This window comes from Aulostomus chinensis, chromosome 5, assembly GCF_037954235.1.
Source record: "Aulostomus chinensis isolate RoL2024-O1b breed Wild chromosome 5, RoL_Achi_v1.0, whole genome shotgun sequence".
Taxonomy (NCBI): Eukaryota; Metazoa; Chordata; class Actinopteri; order Syngnathiformes; family Aulostomidae; genus Aulostomus; species Aulostomus chinensis.
In genome coordinates, this window is record NC_141324.1 from 1,973,851 (window position 1) to 1,995,309 (window position 21,459).

The 21,459-nt window shown below is 46.3% G+C and overlaps 1 protein-coding gene across 2 annotated transcripts in view; it reads left to right on the top strand.

Annotated features, from left to right (window-relative positions):
- Positions 1-5,294, top strand: part of LOC147260864 (leucine-rich repeats and immunoglobulin-like domains protein 1) — a 36,067-nt gene extending 30,773 nt beyond the window's left edge. For both annotated transcript variants that reach the window (XM_086205118.1, XM_086205119.1), the window contains exons 15-17: positions 415-696; positions 3,832-4,266; positions 4,368-5,294. In XM_086205118.1, the coding sequence (XP_086061244.1) occupies positions 415-696; positions 3,832-4,266; positions 4,368-4,480 (830 nt within the window). In that variant the 3' untranslated portion in view covers positions 4,481-5,294. The remainder of the gene's footprint in view (positions 1-414; positions 697-3,831; positions 4,267-4,367) is intronic.
- The last annotated feature ends 16,165 nt before the right edge of the window (positions 5,295-21,459 follow it).

Genomic DNA, 21,459 nt, shown 5'->3' on the forward strand with positions numbered 1-21,459 from the left:
TGCTTCCATCAAGTACAACGCCTCTTTGCATTCTGCTTGTCTGATTCACAATCATGCCTTTTGACGGATGAGCCACGACTTCTCTTCCCCTTTAACAAGTCGTCTCTCTCTTCTGCCGCCATCTCTGCTGCAATGGTATTGGTGACAAATTGATTGAACTGCATGTCCGAACTCACGGGGGCGGTGTCTTCTATGCGTGGTCACTTGGCTGTCTTGCAGCTGGAGTGTACATGTAGCGTCGCGTCTCCGTTAACTGTGTGCCAGACCGCTGCCTTCTTCTCTGCTATGACAGGCACACCCACTCAGTGTGTATGCAAAGACATGGAAACAGCAGACACCCACTTCGCATCAATGCAGACACAGGCTACAGCGGGTCTTCACTGTCTCAGTCACCCCTCTTTTTTTTGTCCTCAGTCTTGCCGTCCTTCGTGAAGACTCCCGGGGACAGCACGATCAGGATGGGCCAAACCGCCAGGCTGGAGTGTTCCGCCGAGGGCCACCCGACTCCGCAGGTCGCCTGGCAGAAAGACGAGGGTACAGACTTCCCTGCTGCCCGTGAGCGCCGCATGCACGTCATGCCCGGCGATGATGTTTTCTTCATCATGAACGTCAAGCCAGAAGACACGGGCGTGTACAGCTGCACTGCAAAGAACAGGGCGGGAACTGTCTCTGCCAATGCCACACTCACGGTCCTGGGTAAGGACTGGTTTCTGTGCTGTGTCTTTGGTTGGTGGCGTGTGTTGAGTTTGGATACTTTCCCCACATCTCTGAGAACCGGCTCTTGCACACAGCCAAGCACTCAGTTGGGCATCAGTCAGTGCGAGGCTTTCTGTGTGTGTGTGTGTGTGTGTGTGTGTGTGTGTGTGTGTGTGTGTGTGTGTGTGTGTGTGTGTGTGTGTGGGTGTGTTTCTGCAGTGCAGAAACCAACCCTGTTTCATGCCCAGTGCAACAATCCAGTGGAGCGGTTTAGTCCTGTGGGAAGCGTTCAAAGTGGACAAGCACCTTGTCCCTCACAGCACTTTCCCTCTGGTCATGGGCCGGGTATTCACCTGACCAAGTAATGTGTCCAGGACCGACTTTGGCCTCTGTCTTCTTGAGTGACCTGGCAGGCCACTGGGGACTCAGGCTCCTCCCTCACTGGCACTTGTTTGGCTTCAAGTGCAAGGGTCCGAAGTTTGATTTCCACCCTCAGGGTGTCGTCTGTGGACAGAAACTTGAGTTTTCTGAATCTTGGTTCAAGGGCCGCAGTGAAGATGCAGACATTGTTCCCGTCTTCATCACATGTAGTCAGACCCTTCCATCTGAGAAATAATAGATTTAATTTGTAAACCTTCATTAAAAAAACCAAGGTGCTTGAAGAGAACCATCACTGCTGAATCAGCAGCTCAACTGGATGGACTCACAATGGGACAGCATTGGAAGATCCAGACTGATCAAGTTTCAGCCAAATATTCAGTTCGTTCACTCCAGGAGGTTTAAAAAGCTGCATTTTCAAAGCAGGGTTACGTGAGCCAGCCGAGAGGGTCATGACTCACTCCGCTAGTCTGCCAGTGGTACCAAACGGAGCCCCATAATGGTAGCTAGTGGCTAGACAGCTGTGCATTCGTTAGAGTCTGTTAGCATTTCGTGCTAACAGACTCTGCTTCACTCTTTACATGCTCCCATTAGGTGACATAATCCGGAAGCACTCGATCAACTTCCACTGTTATGCAGATGACACACAACTTTACTTGTCGATGGAGCCAGACGACACAAGCCAGCTTACTCATCTGCAAGACTGCCTGAAAGACATTAAATCCTGGATGTCTTCTAACTTCTTAATGCTCAATTCAGATAAAACTGAGGTAATCATTTTTGGACCTAAACACCACAGGGACACACTCTTGAATCGGATCTCTACTCTAGATGGCATCACCCTAACTTCGAGTACAACTGCAAGGAACCTTGGAGTCATTTTTGACCAGGACCTTTCCTTCAGCTCCCACATAAAGCATGTGACTAGGACCGCCTTCTTCCATCTGCGAAGTATCGCTAAGATTAGGAACATCCTTTCCCAGAGTGATGCTGAAAAACTGGTGCATGCATTTATCACTTCTCGGCTGGACTACTGCAACTCTCTCCTGTCAGGATGTCCTAAATACTCTCTAAAGAGTCTCCAGCTGGTCCAGAACGCTGCAGCGAGGGTTTTGACGGGAGTTAAGAAGAGAGAACACATCTCTCCCACTTTAGCTTCTCTCCACTGGCTTCCTGTAGGATCTAGAATCGACTTCAAAGTCCTTCTGCTAACTTATAAGGCTCTCAATGATAAAGCTCCATCCTATTTGAAAGAGCTCATTAGTCCCTACTGTCCGACCAGAGCACTCCGCTCCCAGAATGCAGGTCTTTTAGTGATTCCCAGTATCAATAAAAACAGACTGGGAGGTAGAGCCTTTAGTTACCGGGCTCCTCTACTGTGGAACCAGCATCTCTCCATGGGTCAGAGAGGCAGACACTTTAACTACGTTTAAGTCCAGGCTTAAGACCTTCCTCTATGACAGAGCCTTCAGTTAGGACTGGTTCAGGTAGCTCTGAACCATTGATAGCTATGCTGCTACAGGCTTAGACTGCTGGGGGACACATCAGGTTACATGGAGCCCTTCCCTCCTCTCCTCTCCTCTCCTCTCCTCTCCTCTCCTCTCCTCTCCTCTCCTCCCTGCACATTTTTGGAACTGTCATTACCATTACTTGTTGCACTTTGTAGTTTGGCCTTGGTGTCTCGCAGTCTCTCTGTGTTTCCACAGATCCACCAGAGCCCCAACCGCCGCCTGCATCGCCCCCCCCCCCTCTTATTCCCTACTGTTACACCGGCCTGCGCTCCCCTTCCATGAACCAGTCTGCCATCCAGTCCCCCATCAAGCTGGCTTGCTCTCCCTGCCTCCCCTACCAGAAGCTTCCTTCTTCAGCTGTTATTAACATTTCCGTGTTTCCCACATTTTGTATTGTAAACTGTTTTCTTCTCTGTAACAACATCTACTGCACGTCTGTCCGTCCTGGGTGAAGGATCCCTCCTCTGTTGCTCACCCTGAGGTTTCTCAGATTTTTCCCTGTTAAAAGGGTTTTCTATGGAGTTTTTCCTCAGTCGATGTGAGGGTCTAAGGGCAGAGGATGTTGTTATGATGCCATGTGAAGCCCTTTGAGACAAACTGTTTATGAAAACGGGCTATACAAAGAAAATTGCCTTGCCTTGCCTTGCCTTGCCTTGCTAGCTGGAGTGGTAGCTTACGGCTGCAGAACACAGTTACCGTATCCATCCGCTGGTAGCTAGCTGACTTTAACTACAAGCACGAAGACCTAAGTGCAGTGCTTAAGCTGCACCACTCACTGCACAAACTTAAATTCAGTTTAGCCAAACTTGGTACTGACTTACTATTGTGCCCTCCTCGAGAGACGAGGGGGTGCCTCCACTGTAGGTGCTCCAGCATCGCGGTTGTGCTGCTGTGGTATGCCAGCTCAGTTTGGCAAAGGCCGCAGATCACGATACCTTTTGGCCTGGGACTGAGTTGAAAGTATTCCCACACTGCAGATGATTGAGGGCGAGCTGCTTTTTGTAGGGTGAGTTGGGCACCCTGTGAGGAGGTCGCAGGTTCCCACTCCATTCTGGAAAGTGCTGCGCTAACTGCTGGCTTTGGCTGACCCACGTATGTGCGGCGATGTGGCGACGCCAAAATATGACATCGATGATATTTTTCAGTCAAGGCCTAACACACACACACACACACAAACACACACACTGTGGGAAAACATGGCATCATAAAATCTTGTGTGAGAACCTGCTTCCTCTCTTCTCCTCAGAAACACCCCACCTGGCCCAGGACATGGAGGACCGCACCGTGGTGATGGGTGACACGGTGGCCCTGCAGTGCAAGGCACTGGGCAGCCCCCCTCCCCGCATCACCTGGCTGCACAACGATCATCCGCTGCGCCCCTCTGACAGACACCACTTCACCCCAGGGAACCAGCTGCTGGTCATCAGCGCAGCATCGCTGGAGGATGCAGGTCACTACACCTGCCTCATGTCCAACACCCTGGTCACAGTGCGCGCTCACAGCCAGCTGACGGTGAAGCCGCGCCGCAGCCTCTGCTCCCCGCCGCCTGAACCCAGCACCGTCACCACAGTGATCATCATTATCTCCGTGGTTACGAGTATGGCGGCAACCTCACTGGTATGGGTGTGCATCATCTGCCAGACGAGGACAAAGAGTGAGGATTGCAGCGTCACCAACACAGGTGGGTTGGGATGAGCACCGGTGATTAGTCAGTGTTGATCGATCAGATGGCTCAGTTCCGACAGAGAACGTCCAGCACCCTCTGTCTTTCCTCTCCTCCAGATGAGACCGTGGTTCCTCCAGACCTTCCCAGCTCCGTCTCCTCTCAGGGTCCTGTGTCTGTGTGGCAGGACCTTTGTGTCCGCGTGGACACCGGTGGAGGACCCGCAGTGTGAAGACGCAGCTTGTGTGGGTGGCGTCCCCTCTGAGCGCCTCCCTTTCGCTGTACATAGTTAAAAGCTTCCGTTGGGAGGGGACCGATTCAAAGTCTTGCTCCAGTTCAGTGTGACTTGCATTTGAAGCCTGCAAATGTAGGGGGTCTTGTTTGGGACGCACACACGCAGGGGAAAGACAGCTGCACAAGGAAAGAAGGTTCGGATTCACGGAGGGATGGAGCTTTTCCCTGTCTTCTTTTTCCTTTTTCAGCTTTCAGCAACATTCTGCTGCGGTGCCTCATTGCATGCTCAACTTGCACGAACATGTATGGAGACGTGTTCTTGAGAGCAAACAACATGTGATGCACTTGAAACAAGGCCTTCCAGAAACCCTGCTCCCTGATCATGTATGAAGGAAGAGCTGGGACGTTCACTGTCTTTGTTCTGAGGGTATCGGGGGCCACCAGCTCAAGCACTTTGTCTCCGTTCAGAACAAGCAGATGGTGCACTGGATGCAGGAGGGTGTCCAGGCTCCTCCACTCGCTCCAATTCAAGTGACTGCTCTGATCTGTTTGGGAGAAACCGTTCTTCTCTGCACTTTGTTCGGAAGTTTGTCCAGGAAAGAGGCGCGTGTTCAAATGTGAGGACTGTTATTTGAGTGTGCTTTTCACTTCTGCAAGGAAATGGACGCTAAATGTTCATTGGTTCTGCAGAGAGAAGCCGAGGCTTGAAGCTGCAACAGCGTTGTTGAAGTCCCTTCAGCCTCAGGCCCTCGTGTGTGTTGTTGATGGTTTGGTTTGCACTGAAGCTGTAATAAAGCCACATTTTGTTAGCAGTTCCAACGTCTTCCTGCGTGAATGAAACAGTGAAGGATGTTTTTGTGACGGACAGCTGAGCTAGCGCTTAGCATCATGGCTCACGTCCTGGTGGTTATGGAGACGCCATCAATTCAAATGGAGCGTACAATCATGAACGTAGAGACCTTGACCTTCAAAGCAGCGATGTGTCCTTAGCCTTGGACCTCAAACGCACACACATGCAGCTAACCCTCCAAGCAGGAATGTCTCCTGGCTCACTAAAGCTGCAAAGACAGCAGGCATATTTTGTTTCAAATATTTGCTCGTGAGTCGGGCTGCTTCAGGGTCAGTGGCCGTCCAGAACGTGCAGTCCAGATACATGTTTGCTACCGGATGGTTGACGTGCCCTCGACCACGGCCTCCACCAATCACACATCGGCCATTGTTTTCCAACAGCCTGGCGACAAGCAGCATGACAAACCTGTGAGGCCACACCCCCACCCCCCCGGCCGCACACACCACCGCCAGATTTCACTGAAACCAGAGTTGACGCAGAGGCACCAGAGAGCCTACTTCATGTCATCGTTGTAAAAATCTCAAGTTGCAGGTTCTTTCAGCTCTGACGAATGAATCCACTGAACCAGGGTGTGACTTGTTCCAGGGGATGACTGTGTGATTTTATTTTGAAAATATCTATAGCCACACAGCAGATGGAAAACACATCATGTGAAACCCAGACAAGAAGTTTCCAGAACCCAACAGTCCCACAGGGTTCCCGAACTGACAACCCCTCAACACTCAGCCGCAAATGTTCGAAGTTCATAATCGGGACAGTTCGTCAGGCAGACACCTCATCGACCTGCGCGGCGTGATGACGGCCTCATTGACCTGGCGGCATTAGGAAAATGACACACACACAATGACATCATCATCATCACTTGACAGTGACAGCATGAACACATGAATGATCCTTCTACCTCTCATGTGAAGCTGCACTTGACAGTGACAGCATGACCACATGAATGGATCCTGCTACCTCTCACATGTGAAGCTGCACTTGACAGTGACAACATGAACACATGAATGATCCTGCTACCTCTCATGTGAAGCTGCACTTGACAGTGACAGCATGACCACATGAATGATCCTGCTACCTCTCACATGTGAAGCTGCACTTGACAGTGACAGCATGAACACATGAATGATCCTGCTACCTCTCATGTGAAGCTGCACTTGACAGTGACAGCATGACCACATGAATGGATCCTGCTACCTCTCACATGTGAAGCTGCACTTGACAGTGACAACATGAACACATGAATGATCCTGCTCCCTCTCATGTGAAGCTGCACTTGACAGTGACAGCATGAACACATGAATGATCCTGCTACCTCTCTCATGTTCAGCTGCACTTGACAGTGACAGCGTGAACACATGAATGATCCTGCTACCTCTCTCGTGTGAAACTGCACTTGACAGTGACAGCATGAACACATGAATGATCCTGCTACCTCTCATGTGAAGCTGCACTTGACAGTGACAGCATGAACACATGAATGGATCCTGCTACCTCTCACATGTGAAGCTGCACTTGACAGTGACAGCATGAACACATGAATGATCCTGCTACCTCTCATGTGAAGCTGCACTTGACAGTGACAGCATGAACACATGAATGATCCTGCTACCTCTCATGTGAAGCTGCACTTGACAGTGACAGCATGAACACATGAATGATCCTGCTACCTCTCTCATGTTCAGCTGCACTTGACAGTGACAGCGTGAACACATGAATGATCCTGCTACCTCTCTCGTGTGAAACTGCACTTGACAGTGACAGCATGAACACATGAATGATCCTGCTACCTCTCATGTGAAGCTGCACTTGACAGTGACAGCATGAACACATGAATGATCCTGCTACCTCTCATGTGAAGCTGCACTTGACAGTGACAGCATGAACACATGAATGATCCTGCTACCTCTCATGTGAAGCTGCACTTGACAGTGACAGCATGAACACATGAATTATCCTGCTACCTCTCATGTGAAGCTGCACTTGACAGTGACAGCATGAACACATGAATGATCCTGCTGCCTCTCATGTGAAGCTGCACTTGACAGTGACAGCATGAACACATGAATGATCCTGCTGCCTCTCATGTGAAGCTGCACTTGACAGTGACAGCATGAACACATGAATGATCCTGCTACCTCTCATGTGAAGCTGCACTTGACAGTGACAGCATGAACACATGAATGATCCTGCTACATCTCATGTGAAGCTGCACTTGACAGTGACAGCATGAACACATGAATGATCCTGCTACCTCTCATGTGAAGCTGCACTTGACAGTGACAGCATGAACACATGAATTATCCTGCTACCTCATGTGAAGCTGCACTTGACAGTGACAGCATGAACACATGAATGATCCTGCTGCCTCTCATGTGAAGCTGCACTTGACAGTGACAGCATGAACACATGAATGATCCTGCTGCCTCTCATGTGAAGCTGCACTTGACAGTGACAGCATGAACACATGAATGATCCTGCTACCTCTCATGTGAAGCTGCACTTGACAGTGACAGCATGAACACATGAATGATCCTGCTACATCTCATGTGAAGCTGCACTTGACAGTGACAGCATGAACACATGAATGATCCTGCTACCTCTCATGTGAAGCTGCACTTAACAGTGACAGCATGAACACATGAATGATCCTGCTACCTCTCTATTGTGAAGCTGCACTTGACAGTGACAGCATGAACACCAAAACTCCCAGTGTGTCATCAACATTTCCTGTATAATAGATATGATAGAAGCTGTTGAATTCCTGTATCAGAACAAGGAGAAAGGAGCCCCAATGAAAGAGTGATGGTTCTTTATTCTGATTCTGTTCTTCACTCCTACAACCGGAGAGTGAAAGTGTGGGCTGGCTGGGAGCAACTGCCTGCTTCAGAGTGGGAGGAGCCTCAGGACTTTCCAGTGAGAGCTGCAAACTTCCACCAGCGCCCAGTGCCAGCAGGTCTTCATGATGGAGCTGACAAGAACACAACAGCACCAGAGCACTGGAGAGGAGCACCAGAGCACTTCTTTGCTTCCTGGCCACTCTCATATCTGTCTGTCCCATCTGGAGCTGGGGGAGGAGCTTCACATGTTTGTTTGTTTTTTTCAAAAGGGAATGACATGACTTCCTCTGTGTGTTCGTGTATGAACTACTAAAAATGTTCATCCCAGTTTGAAGTTAGAATTCAATAGAAAGTAGAAAAGTAGAAAAACCTTCCCTCTTCAATCCTGTCCCTCAGTGTTGTAAACGGTTTCTAACAAACTCTCCTGTTCAACAGTTCAAGTGTTTCTGATGAAGCTGAATGTTCTCTACTTTCCTCAGTTGGGTTCCTTTCATGTCCTCCTGAGATCAAAGACAGAATTCTAGGTACAAATAAAGACACTATCAAAGCCCTGATGACATCATCCTCAATTCTGACTTGGATCTGGAGGCTCTTGCTTTCTTGCTTCAAATAAAATCCGTTGTTCCAGAGAAAAATTTGCACACACACGCACACACATACGCACACACACACACACTCCCAGTCACTAACCCATATTGTCATCACTTAAACCTCCACTGGAGTATTGAAGAGAGTCCACATGTTGGTCAACCAGAGGAGCTCCAACTGGTGAAGGTCATCCAACCATGATGAAGTTCAACCTCCATCATCTGCTGCTCATTAGCAGGGACTTAGCTCCAATGGTAGAGTGCTAGCTTAGCATGTGAGAGGTAGAGGGATGGATGCCCTCCTTCTCAGAATACTTCAGCTTGTTCTGTTGATCAGAGGAGCTGCTGGGTGATGAATGCTGATGTTTGTCCACTGCTGTGATAAAGTGTCCCCTGTTACTGAGATGAGGATGAACACCTGCTCAGGTCAAAGCTGCAATCAAACCAGGGACTCTGAACCTCCCACACAGTGAAGGAGTTTGTCCTGCAGGTCGATGGACGCTTTGGAATTCCTTCAACATTGATGACTTTCCTGTCTCCTGCTGAGTCAGCATCCAGAACCTGGTCAAGAGGAGGCTGAGAGATCAGGAGGTGATGTGACGGCTGGTTGGACAACTCAGCAGCCAGAGCTTCCAGTCTGAGACCCCAGCTCCACACCATGGAGAGCCTCCTGGACGATGTCCTCAAGCCTCAAACTTCTTCCTGTGTCAAACCACTTTGCGCTGCTCAAAGAGCAAACTGACCCAGTGGCTACAGGCAGGGTGCTGCTCTTTTTTCCAAAGAAAAATTCCAGACTTTTTCCAAACTTCGATATTTTTTCTCCAAGACCTTAACTTGAAGTATTTTATACTTGTGTGCTTACTTTGTTGGTGAAGATTGTTCCTGGAGACTTCCGGTGAGCGTGTTACGTCATTTCCTGCCTGTAATCCTGTCGCTGTGTTGTTCACTCTCTCAATGCTCCCTCAGGTGTACTGCTAACTTCATCGCTTTAAGCACCACTGTATACGACGTTTTGGTGTAATACAGAGGTTTCTGTCACTTCAGTCTTGAGCAGGACTTTGCTCTGAAATTCCTCGTTCTATTTGTTCTATTTGCCACAGGTCCACTAGCTCACCTTAGCATACTAGCTATGGCCGCTCTCTCTCTTTCCGCCTCTCCCCCACCTCTCCCTCCCTCTCCTGCTCCATGTGCCAGATGTTTAGCTACTCCTCTGCCTCCTTTAGTGATAATGGTACGTGTAAAAAGTGTAGTTTGTTTGTAGTCCTGGAGGCGAGGCTTAGAGAGTTAGAGACTCGGCTCCGCACCATGGAAGCTAGCGCTAGTCCTTTACCTTCAGGAGCTGCTCAGTCCACCTTAGCGGGTGCGGAGCCACCTAGCCTAGCCACCGCTAGCAGCTCCCGAGCAGCCGGGAACTAGCCAGTCCCGCTGGGTGACATCACGAGGGAAACCTAGACGCAGTGAGCCCGTGTTTGCCCACCAACCCCTTCATGTTTCCAAGCGCTTTTCTAAATCTGTGCACGGTGTAATTTTAATGTTGGACACATGTAGCCATGACGGTTCTAATGGTTTTTCTTTTTTATCCAACTGTCCACTGCTGACTTCTCATGGACAGAGTAACTCATGGATCAGTGTGTTCGTCTTGTTGTCTACACATGGAGTTTGAAAATTTCAATAAAAATAAAAAAAAGAAAGAAACAGAAACATTCAATTCCCTTCCGGGGGGGTTGAACAGGTCAATATTGAAGCGCAGTTTGCAGCAACAGCCTGATTCTCTAATGTCTGATTCTCTAATGACTGCACTCATGTTGCCATGAAAGCACCGTCCCTTGAGGAACACGCTTCCGTCCATCGTAAGGGTTTCCACTCCATCGATGCGCAGAGGCTGGAGGGATGGACGCCGATCCCGGCCGGGCAGCCGTCCTCGCACGCCAGAATTTCATTTCCACAGTGTGAATGAGTAAGAAGCTGCTACACGATTCATGAAGCCAGATTAATTTATTTTGTCCACCAAACGTTCCAGAACATTTATCAGGCGGTCGAGCCGATCACTGATCCCCGTTATTCCCCTAATAATGTCCTCCTGCAGGACCGCCTGTGTGAGGACCCTCCCTCTGGATCCCTGTGGGCCGGAGGATGCGCCGCTTGGTCCGGGTGGGCTGGAGGACTGTCCGCCACTTGTCGGCCTGGTGCTGGTGCTGGGGCCGGGGGACGGGCTGCCCGAATGCCGCTGGTCCTGGCGGATGACTCTGAGCCAGCAGGGGTGCTGCACCTCGGCGGCATGTCTGACGGATCAGTTTCTGTTAAACATGTTGGTTTATTGAATGTCTGATTCTGTGTCTTTGTTGCCTTCACATCTGTGGCAAAGCAGGTGGAAATGTTGCTAAGAAATGGAGGTGCCACTGACCCTCCAGGCTCTCGGAGTCAGCGTGGGTGGTGGTGACAATCCCCCCACAGAGGTGCTGCCCATGACTGCCACCACCCGCTGCTCAAACTCCGTCAGGTGCCCCTCTCCCTGACCCCCACCTGTCTGGCCAGCACTCCTCCAGAGGGCAGCTGAACGCCGCTTGACCTCCACCTTGAGGTCCTGTTAGTGCCATTTTCCATGTTGAAGTGAAGCCAGTTGATGATTGTAGTTGTTCATTTAGTGATTGTGCAGTGTTGAATGTAGTCCTACTTTAGCTTGCATTGTTCAGGAAGTTAGAACTGCAGACCTGCATTAGAAACAGAGAGGAAATCTTTCAGAGCGCCAGCAGAGGTGCAAGCTGATGACGTAGTGATGCTGGCGCAGGTTTAGAGAGGAAAACTGAGCTTTGTATCACTTTGATGTTCAGTAAAGGAGGAGCCAACACTTTTCTACCGTCGTCATCAAACCTCAAACACGTAGCGACTCGTTCTTCCCGTCAGTAGAAGAGGTTCAGATGTATGAACATGACGATCAACAACACTGCTGATGAGAAGGGAACTTCAGCCAATAACAGGTCCCACCACTGTTTTCATCTCGCGGGGGGCGTGGCTCTGAACCCACCTGGTTCACCCTCTCACTTCTTCTCCACTCTCAACCTTCATTGTTCATCCTGACACCACTGGACAGGCTGACCAACAGAATCTGCTGTCTCTCCTCCACCTCTCCTACCAGCACCTCCAGCTCCACGCCGTGAACCTCTTTTTCTTTAACATTGTTTTGAGAGCGCCGACAGCTGAGACCCTCTTTAAATGAATTTGAGTATTTATAGGTGGGCGTAACGGAGGCGGGCCCAGTCCTCCGACACCTGATTGGGATGTATCAAGGAAACGTGCGTGGATTCCAGCACTCACACAGATTGAGACATCCGGAGTTTTTTTTGCAGAAGCAACTTTCAAGATTGTTGCAACCGCAGTTTTTTAGTATGAGATCCACGCAAGTAGTGATACACGAGGCCTCTAGACCCTGCCCCTATGGAAGGACCCGCACCCTGACCCTATGGACTGAGCTCTGTGCGGGGATGGTAGGTAGACATGGAAGATGCTCCCAGGTCCGTCTTAGCTTCCATATGAAGTTTGTCCATTTTCAGCGCTCCTCAAATGAGCAGACATAAAGAGGAAGCCTCATAATTTGTCGACGGTCCCGGAGCCACAGCTCGACAGGCCCTTGCAGCCAGGCAGCCTTGAACAACCACTCAGGCCTGAGGGCTGCTCAACTGACAGGTTCGGTTCTCCTACAGGGAGGCTGTGAAAGCTGGGAGGTTCCTTCCTGACAAGGACCAAAGGAGGCAGCAGTGCCATTTGGAACCAGTAGGATAAAGACCACCGCTGCTGAGTGGCTTTACTTGTTGACACTCCTTCATTTGTTGGTTGTTTGGTTTTTAATTTCACTGAGAATTTGTTGGGTTTTTCTTTTTATCTTTTGTTTTGACAGTGCCTTTAGTTGTTTGTTTCATTGGTGGACTTTTTGTCCTTTCATTCAAAAGTTTATTTATTTAAATAAACGTTCTTCCTTCATTTCACTACGTTCTCCGTCCTTTTTCATCCTCTCCTGATTCATTGATTTATCCTTCTATGGTTCTGGTTTTATCTGTCAGTTCTAAAATACAGTCTGCAACAGGTCGAGTCAGGTCAGGTTTATTAGTGTGTCACCAAACCCCAACCAAAGTTCTGTCCTGACTCTGTCCAAGTAGAGCAGGTCCAGCACCTCCCTCCTTCAATGAACCTCCACCCAACAATTCTCCATCAGCAGCACATCCTGCAACAGCAGCCACCAGAACCTTCCTTTACCAGCAGGAAGGTGGAGCAGATCCAGGATCAGTGGGGACGGAGAGAGAGCAGGAGAGAAGGACAGAGACAAAGACAGAGAATGAGGAAGACAGAGAGACAGAAGGAGAGAGAGGGACAGAAATAAAGAGAGAGAGAAAGGAGGAGAGACTGATGGACAGAGACAAAGACAGAGAATGGAGGTAGACAGAGACAGAAGGAAAGAGAGGGACAGAGATAAAGAGGGAGACAATGGAGGAGAGACTGATGGACAGAGACAAAGACAGAGAATGGAGGAAGACAGAGAGACAGAAGCAAAGAGAGGGACAGAGATAAAGAGAGAGAAAGGAGGAGAGACTGGTGGACAGAGACAAAGACAGAGAATGGAAGAAGACAGAGAGACAGAAGGAAAGACAGGGACAGAGATAAAGATAGAGAGAGAGAGAAAGGAGGAGAGACTGATGGACAGAGACAAAGACAGAGAATGGAGGAAGACAGAGAGACAGAAGGAGAGAGAGGGACAGAGAGAAAGGAGGAGAGACGGATGGACAGAGACAAAGACAGAGAATGGAGGAAGACAGAGAGACAGAAGGAAAGAGAGGGACAGAGATAAAGAGGGAGAGAATGGAGGAGAGACTGATGGACAGAGACAAAGACAGAGAATGGCGGAAGACAGAGAGACAGAGGGAAAGAGAGGGACAGAGATAAAGAGGGAGAGAATGGAGGAGAGACTGATGGACAGAGACAAAGACAGAGAATGGAGGAAGACAGAGAGACAGAAGGAAAGAGAGGGACAGAGATAAAGAGGGAGAGAATGGAGGAGAGACTGATGGACAGAGACAAAGACAGAGAATGGAGGAAGACAGAGAGACAGAAGGAGAGAGAGAGAGGGACAGAGATAAAGAGGGAGAGAATGGAGGAGAGACTGATGGACAGAGACAAAGACAGAGAATGGAGGAAGACAGAGAGACAGAAGGAAAGAGAGGGACAGAGATAAAGAGGGAGAGAATGGAGGAGAGACTGATGGACAGAGACAAAGACAGAGAATGGAGGAAGACAGAGAGACAGAAGGAAAGACAGGGACAGAGATAAAGATAGAGAGAGAGAGAAAGGAGGAGAGACTGATGGACAGAGACAAAGACAGAGAATGGAGGAAGACAGAGAGACAGAAGGAGAGAGAGGGACAGAGATAAAGAGAGAGAGAAAGGAGGAGAGACTGATGGACAGAGACAAAGACAGAGAATGGAGGTAGACAGAGACAGAAGGAAAGACAGGGACAGAGATAAAGAGAGAGAAAGGAGGAGAGACTGATGGACAGAGACAAAGACAGAGAATGGCGGAAGACAGAGAGACAGAAGGAAAGAGAGGGACAGAGATAAAGAGGGAGAGAAAGGAGGAGAGACTGATGGACAGAGACAAAGACAGAGAATGGAGGTAGACAGAGACAGAAGGAAAGAGAGGGACAGAGATAAAGAGAGAGAGAAAGGAGGAGAGACTGATGGACAGAGACAAAGACAGAGAATGGCGGAAGACAGAGAGACAGAAGGAAAGAGAGGGACAGAGATAAAGAGGGAGAGAAAGGAGGAGAGACTGATGGACAGACGAGGACGTGAGCAGGTGGAGCTACGGGTGGCAGCTGGAGCCTCTTCAGGTCTGGAGCCTCCTCCAGCAGCACCAGGGTCTGGGATGAGGGGAGAAGAAGAGGAGTTCGTAACACGTCTGAGGACAGGAGGAGGAGAGAGAAGCCCAGTGCATCATGGGAGATCCCAGCAGTCTGAGTGGGGGGGGGGGGGGGATTCCCAGCACACGCTACTCTGGGGCATCACACTATGTGTGTAAAGTTTGGTGTATGTAGCCCAAGTAGAAACACCAGAACCCAGTTTTGATCCTCAATTCTGCTCCAAAAGGCTCTCGGAGTGCAGCGGTCACAGACCCTGATTTTGTCCAGTTTCACAAGAGGGTAGTTTTTTTCTCTTTGAACCTAGGAAGTTGAAATTTTAGTGTGTTGTTCTGTCCTCCATAAGGATCGCATCTGTGCTGGTTTGACCCCATTAAGTCCTTTCTGCTGTCCGTAAAGGGCGTGGCAAAGTCCAGTAAAGTCTATCAATGAAGCATCATAACTGGTCAAAGTTGCTCCAAATGAGATGAGATTTCTGGGAGGAGTTCACACCTCTGCCAGAAACCAACATTTAAAACTTTGAAGCCCCACCTCCTTCCTGAAGCTACTTCCTGTTTGGGAGGGGGTTCTAGAGTTATTCCACCAGATTATGATTTGATCAATTTGAGAGGCCTCACAGTTCAAGTTTCAGGTCTGTATCCACTGTAGAGGCCAAATGAGAGCAAAAGAGCAAAAGGGTCAAAGGTCAACAGGCCTCATGTCTCAGCCAGGCCTCAAAGGGTTAAGTGAGCCTTTTGGAGCTCTTTTGAAAAAAGGCCTGACACCAATCTTGTTCAGGACAAACATGGAGAAGGATCTTTGGAACATTTTCACATCTTTAAGACCGCCTTGACTCCTTTTTATAGCAGGAGGCACTGAACAGCACAAAGCTGCTATTGCAGCCATCAGGCCTCATTTCTGATCAATGATTATTGTTGAAACACAGCTGAATATCAGTTATTGATTTTATTGTCATCATTGTGAACACCTGATCAGACCATCAGGCCTCATTTCTGATCAATGATTATTGTTGAAACAAAGCTGAATATCAATTATTGATTTTATTGTCATCATTGTGAACACCTGATCAGACCATCAGGCCTCATTTCTGATCAATGATTATTGTTGAAACAAAGCTGAATATCAGTTATTGATTTTATTGTCATCATTGTGAACACCTGATCAGACCATCAGGCCTCATTTCTGATCAATGATTATTGTTGAAACAAAGCTGATATCAGTTATTGATTTTATTGTCATCATTGTGAACACCTGATCAGACCATCAGGCCTCATTTCTGATCAATGATTATTGTTGAAACAAAGCTGAATATCAATTATTGATTTTATTGTCATCATTGTGAACACCTGATCAGACCATCAGGCCTCATTTCTGATCAATGATTATTGTTGAAACACAGCTGAATATCAGTTATTGATTTTATTGTCATCATTGTGAACACCTGATCAGACCATCAGGCCTCATTTCTGATCAATGATTATTGTTGAAACAAAGCTGATATCAGTTATTGATTTTATTGTCATCATTGTGAACACCTGATCAGACCATCAGGCCTCATTTCTGATCAATGATTATTGTTGAAACAAAGCTGATATCAGTTATTGATTTTATTGTCATCATTGTGAACACCTGATCAGACCATCAGGCCTCATTTCTGATCAGTTATTATTGTTGAAACAAAGCTGAATATCAATTATTGATTTTATTGTCATCATTGTGAACACATGATCAGACCATCAGGCCTCATTTCTGATCAATGATTATTGTTGAAACAAAGCTGAATATCAGTTATTGATTTTATTGTCATCATTGTGAACACCTGATCAGACCATCAGGCCTCATTTCTGATCAATGATTATTGTTGAAACAAAGCTGAATATCAGTTATTGATTTTATTGTCATCATTGTGAACACCTGATCAGACCATCAGGCCTCATTTCTGATCAATGATTATTGTTGAAACACAGCTGAATATCAGTTATTGATTTTATTGTCATCATTGTGAACACCTGATCAGACCATCAGGCCTCATTTCTGATCACTGATTATTGTTGAAACACAGCTGAATATCAGTTATTGATTTTATTGTCATCATTGTGAACACCTGATCAGACCATCAGGCCTCATTTCTGATCAATGATTATTGTTGAAACAAAGCTGAATATCAGTTATTGATTTTATTGTCATCATTGTGAACACCTGATCAGACCATCAGGCCTCATTTCTGATCAATGATTATTGTTGAAACACAGCTGAATATCAGTTATTGATTTTATTGTCATCATTGTGAACACCTGATCAGACCATCAGGCCTCATTTCTGATCAATGATTATTGTTGAAACAAAGCTGAATATCAGTTATTGATTTTATTGTCATCATTGTGAACACATGATCAGACCATCAGGCCTCATTTCTGATCAATGATTATTGTTGAAACAAAGCTGAATATCAATTATTGATTTTATTGTCATCATTGTGAACACATGATCAGACCATCAGGCCTCATTTCTGATCAATGATTATTGTTGAAACACAGCTGAATATCAGTTATTGATTTTATTGTCATCATTGTGAACACCTGATCAGACCATCAGGCCTCATTTCTGATCAATGATTATTGTTGAAACACAGCTGAATATCAGTTATTGATTTTATTGTCATCATTGTGAACACATGATCAGACCATCAGGCCTCATTTCTGATCAATGATTATTGTTGAAACAAAGCTGAATATCAATTATTGATTTTATTGTCATCAATGTGAACACATGATCAGACCATCAGGCCTCATTTCTGATCAATGATTATTGTTGAAACAAAGCTGAATATCAATTATTGATTTTATTGTCATCATTGTGAACACCTGATCAGACCATCAGGCCTCATTTCTGATCAATGATTATTGTTGAAACAAAGCTGAATATCAATTATTGATTTTATTGTCATCATTGTGAACACCTGATCAGACCATCAGGCCTCATTTCTGATCAATGATTATTGTTGAAACACAGCTGAATATCAGTTATTGATTTTATTGTCATCATTGTGAACACCTGATCAGACCATCAGGCCTCATTTCTGATCAATGATTATTGTTGAAACAAAGCTGAATATCAGTTATTGATTTTATTGTCATCATTGTGAACACATGATCAGACCATCAGGCCTCATTTCTGATCAATGATTATTGTTGAAACACAGCTGAATATCAGTTATTGATTTTATTGTCATCATTGTGAACACCTGATCAGACCATCAGGCCTCATTTCTGATCAATGATTATTGTTGAAACACAGCTGAATATCAGTTATTGATTTTATTGTCATCATTGTGAACACCTGATCAGACCATCAGGCCTCATTTCTGATCAATTATTATTGTTGAAACAAAGCTGAATATCAGTTATTGATTTTATTGTCATCATTGTGAACACCTGATCAGACCATCAGGCCTCATTTCTGATCAATGATTATTGTTGAAACAAAGCTGAATATCAGTTATTGATTTTATTGTCATCATTGTGAACACCTGATCAGACCATCAGGCCTCATTTCTGATCAATGATTATTGTTGAAACAAAGCTGAATATCAGTTATTGATTTTATTGTCATCATTGTGAACACCTGATCAGACCATCAGGCCTCATTTCTGATCAATGATTATTGTTGAAACAAAGCTGAATATCAGTTATTGATTTTATTGTCATCATTGTGAACACCTGATCAGACCATCAGGCCTCATTTCTGATCAATGATTATTGTTGAAACAAAGCTGATATCAGTTATTGATTTTATTGTCATCATTGTGAACACATGATCAGACCATCAGGCCTCATTTCTGATCAATGATTATTGTTGAAACAAAGCTGAATATCAGTTATTGATTTTATTGTCATCATTGTGAACACCTGATCAGACCATCAGGCCTCATTTCTGATCAATGATTATTGTTGAAACACAGCTGAATATCAGTTATTGATTTTATTGTCATCATTGTGAACACCTGATCAGACCATCAGGCCTCATTTCTGATCAATGATTATTGTTGAAACAAAGCTGAATATCAGTTATTGATTTTATTGTCATCATTGTGAACACCTGATCAGACCATCAGGCCTCATTTCTGATCAATGATTATTGTTGAAACAAAGCTGAATATCAGTTATTGATTTTATTGTCATCAATGTGAACACCTGATCAGACCATCAGGCCTCATTTCTGATCAATGATTATTGTTGAAACAAAGCTGAATATCAGTTATTGATTTTATTGTCATCATTGTGAACACCTGATCAGACCATCAGGCCTCATTTCTGATCAATGATTATTGTTGAAACAAAGCTTATATCAATTATTGATTTTATTGTCATCATTGTGAACACCTGATCAGACCATCAGGCCTCATTTCTGATCAATGATTATTGTTGAAACAAAGCTGAATATCAGTTATTGATTTTATTGTCATCATTGTGAACACCTGATCAGACCATCAGGCCTCATTTCTGATCAATGATTATTGTTGAAACACAGCTGAATATCAGTTATTGATTTTATTGTCATCATTGTGAACACCTGATCAGACCATCAGGCCTCATTTCTGATCAATGATTATTGTTGAAACAAAGCTGAATATCAGTTATTGATTTTATTGTCATCATTGTGAACACCTGATCAGACCATCAGGCCTCATTTCTGATCAATGATTATTGTTGAAACAAAGCTGAATATCAGTTATTGATTTTATTGTCATCATTGTGAACACATGATCAGACCATCAGGCCTCATTTCTGATCAATGATTATTGTTGAAACAAAGCTGAATATCAGTTATTGATTTTATTGTCATCATTGTGAACACCTGATCAGACCATCAGGCCTCATTTCTGATCAACTCTCAACCCTTAGGAATGTTCGTTTTCATGACCAAACCTGAGTTTAGCATCGCGCGCTCTTCCTGTCTGAAATTCGCAGGAAGCAGGCATCCACATGGAAACAGAGAAAGGTCATGATGGAAGCTGATCAAACGACACAGCCAAGGGTTGATGTGTGAAGGGGGGGTGAGGGGGCGTGGCCTGCCTCGACTCTCAGAGGAAGAGATTTAGAGTCGAGCCAACGCCGCATCTCTGCTCCACGCTGGACGTGACAGGACCGCCTTCGTGGTCAGAAAATGAGCCCCCACCAAGGGAGGAACCAACAATCATGGACTTGACCATGAACACGGATGTTCTCATGTGTGGGACCTCTGAGTCTTCCACCGTTTCGATGTTTCTTCAAGAACCCGGGGTTCTGATAGGATCCTAGTCGTGGAGGGACGATGTTCATCAAGATGATGGACCTCACCAGAGTCAGTGTGGTAACCTGTACATTCTTGTGAGCTGAGAGCTGCAGACTGGACCTGAACAGCGTCCCCCATGTCCTGCTGACTCAGAACGATTCAGTACACCAATAGTGACATGAAATATGATGTCTTCATTTTTAGGAGGCCCGTCGGAACAGGGCGCTCCTCTCCAAAGCTGAGAAAGGAGCCAAATGAGCTCAGTGTGCTGATCAGCTGGACTTCTGACTAATTAGTAAATGTAGTAAAGACATTAGTGTTCCCAAAGAGGTAGAAAGTGATCCAACACCGGATTTAGTTCATCAATGTTCTTCTTTCATGTTGGAGACGGATCCAGGATCTCCTGCTCGTGCATCCCAGGCAGAATCAGTGACATCGCTGCATGTAACCTCATTTAGACCCCTGAACCTCAGGAAGTAGTGAAGGTGATTGACAAGGGGGTCTCCCAGCTCCCCTGAGCACTCACACTAGGTGGCGCCGTTCCACAACAAAGAGATACTCACATAAGGATTGTATGGAAGCGCATTCCAAGAATACTTGTCTTTAGATCCACATGAACTTGTATCATGTATATGCTTGACTTATAAGTACACGTGAGTACAAAGTATCATGAACAGATAATAAATAAGACAACAGAAAAACACTTCCTATCAATAAATCAGTGGTTAGAAAATGTTACCATATCAACAAAGTAGAAGTGGAAAGAATGTGGCGGTTTCACATAGAAGAGGGAACCCTCCTGTCTATTAGGGTTCTTATACGTTCTACAAAGGGGCTCCTCTGCATGTCTCTTCCTGTAAACCCTTAGAAGAACAGCATGTTCGTTCTAAAAAGCCTGGATTCATGAGGAAAAATCAGGTTGTTTTCTCTTCCCAGTTCACGAGGTTCCACAACAACCCTCCGTGTGAACTGCAAAGGAGTGATTTCTGAGGCCCCCAAGACCTGCAAGTCCTGCAAGGCAGTGCAGCCAAGGACGCCAAGGCTGGCGACAGAGCTTCAAAAACTGAGGCAAGAGAGACAGCTGGTTGAAAAACCCCAAAATAAATGAAAAAACAAGCTGACATGTCATGATGAGGCATCTGTGTTGGTATGTGTTTAACATCTGGAATTGTTCTTCACAAAGTTAAGACTGATTGGAGGACATTTTTTAATTTTACACACCAGAGCGCAGAGTCAAGTCAAGTCAGTTTTATTTCTATAGCGCCAAATCACAACAAAAGTTCTCTCATGACACTTTACAGGTAGAGCAGATCCAGGATCAGTGGGGACGGGCTTCTGCTTTGACCGGTTGGGGGGAGAGAGAGCAGGAGAGCAGGACAGAGACAAAGACAGAGAATGGAGGAAGACAGAGAGACAGAAGGAAAGAGAGGGACAGAGATAAAGAGAGAGAGAATGGAGGAGAGACTAATGGACAGACGGGGACGTGAGCAGGTGGAGCTATCTCCTCCTTTCTCTCCCTCT